The sequence below is a fragment of the Melanotaenia boesemani genome, chromosome 1 (assembly GCF_017639745.1).
Source record: "Melanotaenia boesemani isolate fMelBoe1 chromosome 1, fMelBoe1.pri, whole genome shotgun sequence".
Lineage (NCBI taxonomy): Eukaryota > Metazoa > Chordata > Actinopteri > Atheriniformes > Melanotaeniidae > Melanotaenia > Melanotaenia boesemani.
In genome coordinates this window covers 20,755,898-20,762,952 of record NC_055682.1, presented here as the reverse complement: position 1 = coordinate 20,762,952, position 7,055 = coordinate 20,755,898, and the positions used below count along the sequence as shown (strand labels likewise).

Below are 7,055 nucleotides of genomic sequence, written 5' to 3'. Positions count from 1 at the left end.
GTACATGTCAAGCATCATCCACATGTTGTGTGGTGTTGTACTGAGGGGAGGTAGCTCTCTGGGTTTTTGACAGAGAGTGTGAGTTTTTTTTTTTTTTTTGGGCGCTTCTACCTGCTGCTGCTTGATAAACTGACACCAGAGGGTGTAGTAAGCCTGGTGGACTCTGCAGTCTGCTCGAGCAAATTCTGTGTCGGACTGAAGCTCAGCATCCTGGTCGCCCTGGACTTCTGATGCTGCCACCAGCTATTCACTGTAGAAATGCCAATATCAGAAAAAAAAAATCTTTCTCTTTTTTTTTTTTTTTGTTTATTTGAGATTTCAGATCCTGTGTGAAAATAGTTAAAATGATTTTAGAAATGAATTAAAGTGCTTTTTTTTCATAAATTTGGTTTCTGCCATTTTATGTCAAAATGGGTTTAATTTACTCGAAATTATTTTTTGGTTCAAAGAAAAAAAATTATTCTTTTACTTGTACAAGCTGCATGTTAGGGTTGCTGCAGAAGAGATTGAACAGCATTCACACATTAGTGTGTTAGTCTGGTTTCTAACATGGGTGTTGAAATGCTCATTCTCACATACAAATGTCTGCAAACAAACCTGTCATGGTTGGGGCTGATGGCAGTTTCCCTCTTTCTTTTTTTAACAATATTGTTTGTGATCACCAAACTGCAGCAGAGTCTGGGGATGATTTAACAGGATTTAGGTTAAAAATGCATAACAGGGAAAAATCCATTGTTTCTCAAGTTTATCAAGAAAAAAGTGAGTACAAGATATGTCTGAGTTGTCTTGACTGCCTTAAGAATGTCAGTTAAAAGTAAAAAAATGCAGCACTTTAGTCCATGTTTCAAGAATTTAAATTAGAACCTTTTCTCTTAATTTTTGTAGTGTTTTAATCTTTTTTTTTTTTTGTTTTGTTTTTTGTTTTTTACTAAATATGGATGTATGTAAAACATCTCTAAAATTGTTTCCTGATTAGATCCTGTCCTTTGGCAACGCTTATGGGTCAGGGTAATTGCAAACACGTGAAATTGGTGCTTTCAGATATAACGGAGCCCAGATCCTAATTCTGTTGCTGAAGTCAACATTTCCTTAATGTAAAATTGTAATTTCCCTCTGGGATAAATATCGTATTTTTCATTTATGGTATAATGTATTCAATTAATAAGGTTTTTTGTTAAAGTTCACAGGGACTTTTCTAATGCTTATTTGAAGATCGAATTCAAGAAACAGTAATGCTGTGATAATACAACGCTCAGGGGAGAGGGAGGGTTGCTGATTGCGTGAGATTGAACGAGGTTTCTTTGCGTTCGGTTTACAAGATGAAAGCAAATAATTGTACAAGTAACATTTATTCCGCCAGATTAATCAAACTTTGCGGTCTACTAAATATTTTCTAGTGCACTCCTTAAAAGGCAACAAAGGAATACTAAAAATTGTGGTACATCATAAAAGACTTGGATAAAATACGCAACCTGACACACTGAAACAATATTTAGAGCTGACCTGTATTAATATCCGTGCAGAAAATGATTGGTGCATAAGTTAAAAAAGAAAATAAGTCTTGATGGAGATGAGCAATGTAATGTTTGTAGCAGTAAACAAAAACAACAAAAGCTATAGTAATTAAAAAGTGCAGAAATGATGTTTTTATGTTCTAATGCAGGGTTCCTCAGCTCCGTTTGCAAGTTTTAGTTTTTTCCCTGCTTCAACACACCTGATCCAAATTAAGCAGATCTCCTCAACACCTTGTTCTCATGATCTGCACGAGCATGTTAATGCAGAGGTCCCCAACCCTGGTCCTCAAGGCCCACTATCCTACAGGTCATAGTTGTCTCCCTGTTGCAACACACCTGATTCACATTAATGGCTCGTTAGCAGACTTGTGCAGAGCTTGTCAGAGATTAAGACCTGCAGGATAGTGGGCCTTGAGGACCAGGGTTGGGGACCACTGTGTTAATGAACCGTTAATTCAGGGAAGGTGAATGCAAGCAGGGAACCCCCTATAGCAGAGGTCCTCAGTACTGGGGCCTTACTTATCAAACCCAAACATGATGGGAAAATGTTTCTACCTCCACGTTAACTCTAACCCAGGCGTCACAAACGGCACAGAATAAAATCAAGGAAATGCTGTGAAATGTGAGACATTAATAAATTAAGAAAGACGCACATTCTGTATTAGAATAGAATAGAATAGAAAATACTCCTAAGTTTATTCTCCTTTATTCTCCTAAGAGCGCACACTCGGGGGCGAAACACCCCCCCCCCCCCCAAGATTTTTAGGAAAAAGGAGATATTAATAAGAACCTCAACCACAAAAATGTTATTTCATTGTGAAACAAAACTTTCATGTTATCAAATACATTCAACTAAATAAGGTGACAGCCTGCTGCCAGCGTGTCAGTGTTTCAGTGATTCAGCAGAGCGGGACGCTGACTGGAGGCTGGAGGTCTAGAAGTGATGCAACGCTAATGAAACACAAGAGGTGGATTTCCTTTTATTTGTTTATTCTTACACAATGCTTTTTTTCTAATTGTTGTCCCAATTTCTGTCTAGATGGTCTTTATTTCCTGAAACTCCTTGTCCACCTCGTTAATAGCGGTGCTTGTGTCCCTCTGCACCACCCACCCAGCTGGAGCACCCAGCAACTAGAAAGAAATATTAACGCTAACTAAACTGCTCAGATGTATCTGTACATATTTTATAAATTAAAACAAATGACTAAATAGCCAACATCAGTACAGCCATTTAGCAGATGCTTTTCTTCAAAGCGATTCACTCCCCTTGGAATCGAACTTCGAGGTTGGATGCTCTACCGACTGAGATATCCAGACGTATGTTCCGTGTCTTGCCTTCTGACACGGCGATGACAGGATCAGCCTGCTGCCACTATTCTGCCTTTCTGACACCAGTAATGCGCACGCCATGCCCACCAATTAAACATTTTTACGTTTTTCAGCGTGGTCCATCAGGATCCCCGTCTCACACCTCTAAAATTCCACTTCTTCACTCTTTTCCCCTCCCGAGCCATCATGCAAATAATGTGATGAATATGTATTACAGGCGTCAACCTGACTATGTATAGCCACCATATAGCTTTAGAGTTGATTCTGATTTCTAAACATAAACAGGCGTGGGACGTGCGTGCACACGCTTTGGTAAATCTGAAAGTAGAAGTGCGCAGCAGCATTTCCTTTCTGCACCGCAGACGCCACCTGTAGTTTGTTTTGCTATGCACAGTTTGATAAATGACGCCTCAGGTCCTCAAGAGCCGCTCTCCTACTTGTTTTAGGATTTTTCCTGCTGCAACACAGCTGACTCCAATCAATGGGTAATTATCATATTTGTGCAGAACTTGCCTACTACAGCTCATTGACCTATCTACAGAGAAATGCATGTCCATGATGACTGTTTCTGTTATGTACAATCTTCACTCCTGATCCCGATTTAAAGTAAATGCAGTTGAACTACTCATTGGATGACTGAAAGATAACTTGCAAACTTTTTGGATCTCATTAAGAAAACAATGCTATGAGTTAAAGTTTACATAAAAGATAAAAGGATCAGAAATTTTTAACAATAAAGTGAACTGTTCAGAGATATTCAACATCTATAGTTGTCTTGATTCATGGAAAGATTTAGAGGGATTATAAACATCTAATGAAGCAGTTAAAATGCATAATTCCATTCATTTTCCATGCTCTAAAGCTTTACAACTTTGGGTTAAGCTGGCAAAAAATAAAGTGCAGTGACTTGACAAAAAAGCTCAAGATCCAGTGGAGACACCTGTCATGCTGTTTACAAGGCAGTGTCAATTAATCTGAAAATGCTGTGTCTAAAGTATGTAGTCTATCTCTGAGTATAGAGAGTCTGTCAAGTCCTCTTCGCTGGAGTCCTCTCCTTTAAGGCACATCGACCCTCGCCTGTCAGAAGGGAAAGAGGATAAAATTAGGTAACGTGTATGTCAAGTTTTAGCAGGTCCTGATATATTTCAGCAGAATAGAAAAGTCTTATTCAACATGCTGTACTCACCCCAGGTGCTGGCAGTGGAGATCTCCTGCACAGGGGCAGTGTTTCTTGGGGCCCTCACCCTGTGTGTCCCAAGACAACAGCTCCATCAGGTGGTTGGAAGCACCAAAGCAGCGCTCACGCTCAATGGGCTTGGCCGAGCAAACGGCAAAGAACAGGGCTAAACACACAAAAGAAAACATGCATGAATGATCTGTAAGAAAGCAAATGAAGACTGGTAATACATAATGTGCTGTGTTGTACCTTGATGGAAAGCACAGCAGAGATCTGGGTTGCAATCAGTCTGGTATTGACAAGTGCTGCCAGCCTCTCCTTTAGTTGCATTTTGGCTGCATTGACCCCACACACACAGCTGGTCACCACAGCACTCTACATCCTTAGTGCAGGACTGAAAAGAGACGGTTTTCAACACTTGTTTAAAGTCAGACAGATGAGAACAGAACATTTTAAATAAAGTTTACAAAGCTCAAACTCACAGCCATATTATTAAAATGAATGATTCTCCAAGCATGAAGAGTGAGGACTTTAATTAAATATAAATAAGATCAGCAGGTCAGCTGGTGCCTGGTGGTGGTGAGAGTACACAGTATGCTGCAAATTTCTTCTGCAAAGCGATTTTGATAAGGTGCAGATCCCATCCTCTGTATTTATTATCCACACCCACTGCACCCACATTTGGCAGGCTGCCACTATCTTCATCCCTTTGCATCATTGCTTTTTGCCCTCCTGCACTATCGCTACTTCATATAGTTTAGACAATATAGAATCAGCAGATCAGTGACAACAGGCTTATATAAAAGCATTAAGGTGGGAGACTAAAATGCCTTTTCTAAGTGCTGTTTGGGAGAAAAGAAAGAAGAGAGGAACTCTTGTTTAACCTTGACTCACGCTATCCTTTGACATGCAGCTCAGAGGACAGAGTGTTCACAAACAACACACTCCAATTACACTTGTAGACGCACTGCAATGCAGTCCACATGAAACACAAGTAGAGTGTACATGTGTGGAGAATTGTCTTTAGATACAAATGACCGATTAGAGCAGAGAAGCAGCTCAATCAGCAACGATGGCAAAGCATGTAAATTTCATCTATTTGGCTACAATACTGGCATTACTGTATTTTAAAAACACTCAAGACCACATCATTGTATATTATGTTAGATTAGCAGGTTTATCATGATAATTATATTATTGGATGACAAAATCAACAACTTGCAGTATTAACTTAACCTCTCACATGTTTGTATGTAAACCAGTAGAGTCAATAAAAACAGCATTTTAGGAAAAGATGAACAGAAAAATAAGTCCATGTATTAAAATAAAAGTTAGGCTGTTCTTACCACATCAGTTTCTTTACATGGTTGGCACTTGGAATTATATGTGCCAGAAAGGCAGTACTTCCCCTTTCCACAGTCCTCATCAGTTATACATCCCTTTAAATACAAAAAGAGGAAAGATATTAATATTATATATTAAATCTTGCTCTACAATTGGCATTTATACATCACATTTTAGATTTTTTTTCTTGCTTGTCATTCTGTGATCTGTTTTATTCTAATCTTGATTAATCATATCTTATTTATTTGTTTTGATTATTTTCATTGACTAATGTGATCAGTTAGTGTTCCTGTTTTTACTCTGTGGTGTCACAAGTTCAAATGTTTAATTTTCTTAGTTTTTTTAGTTTATTGCTCTGAAGAGAAAGCACTTCGGGTCAACTACTGCTTTTAAAAGTGCTACGTAAACAGAACTTGGGTGTCTCATTGCTTTGTAACTCCATGGTTTGGTCCCACATTTCCACACTAAGATCACAATAATTTGTCCAAAGTAATGAATGAATGAATGAATGAATGAATGAATTAAATAATAAATTAATTTGTGGCTATTTGAGTAAAAAAACTAAATTTATCTAATTATTTTTTTAAGTTCCTATAACTAAACAGTTTCTATAAGAACAAATTTATTGATAAGTGCTCTTGAAAAATCAGCTCCACGTGTTTACCATTTTCATGTATAAGATGGTATATACAAGTCATGAAGGACCTGTTTTTAGTTTAGTTCATCTGCAGATAAATTGCTGAGTCAGCAGCTGTGATGATGCTAGCAGTGTTGGGAAATTCAAACTGGGCTGTTAACTGTGAAAACAAGAGTTTCCATCAAAAATTGATTGTGAATGTTTATCATCTAAGATGTTAAGTTAAAAAATGGACTTACATGATCAACATTGTTCTCCAGGTCACTGGCCTGCACAGCTGTAGTAATGTTGTTTGTCTCCTGTGCAAAGGTGAGATCTGTTCAGATCATTTTTTTAGTCACAAGGGTAAACAAATGAAGTTTTTCTTTAATATTACTAGCCTACCTGCTCTTTCGAGGAGTGGACAGATTTATCATCAATCATGTTATCAGATGCAGTTTCATTGTGATGACTCACATGAAGGTTATTGTGGTGATTATTTATACTCTCGTTTGCCTACAGGGAGCATGAAGGGGGGAAAAAAGACGTATTAGGAAATCTCATATTCTAGGTCCCTCCACAGATTCACCTCTTTCTACAAATATATATTTCCACCTTTGATAAAGACTTGCACAATACCAGCCAGTGACTTGCATTATATGCAGAGAGATAGCCTGAAGCCATGTCATGTAAACAAGAAGATGCTGACTGATGTGCCTACTTTGGGAAGCGCGTCCTCAGGCTTTTGCTGCGGATCCTCCGGCAGCTGCTCTACTTCCACAAACACGCGGTCCAGCTCTGGTCTTTCCTCCAGGATGTGATTAAGCCCTGAATCTACTATGTCAGGGAGAATTCCATTGCAGACTGCTGTCAAGGCCAGAAGTAGCAGCGAGGATCGCTTCATGATGCTGCTGTGCAGATGGGGCTGCTGCTGCTGCACACCGAAGAGAAAGAGGAGGGTGTGGCAAAGATGCTGAGAACGACAGACAACGTCACTATAGCTAATGTGTCCGTCACAGTCAGGTCATCACTTCCATACCGCCCCCTTGTACAGGTAAACGCTCGCATTAGATGA

General features: G+C 39.0%; 1 protein-coding gene across 1 annotated transcript; it reads right to left on the bottom strand.

Moving 5' to 3' along the window:
• Positions 1-3,511: 3,511 nt before the first annotated feature.
• Positions 3,512-6,944, bottom strand: dkk3a (dickkopf WNT signaling pathway inhibitor 3a). The gene is made up of 7 exons (XM_041983061.1): positions 6,702-6,944; positions 6,386-6,496; positions 6,241-6,300; positions 5,367-5,459; positions 4,270-4,414; positions 4,030-4,186; positions 3,512-3,920 (listed from the first exon to the last, which is right to left on the bottom strand). Exons 1-7 carry the CDS (start codon positions 6,882-6,884, stop codon positions 3,833-3,835), a joined length of 837 nt encoding a protein of 278 aa, XP_041838995.1. The 5' UTR covers positions 6,885-6,944; the 3' UTR covers positions 3,512-3,832.
• Between the last annotated feature and the right edge of the window lie 111 nt (positions 6,945-7,055).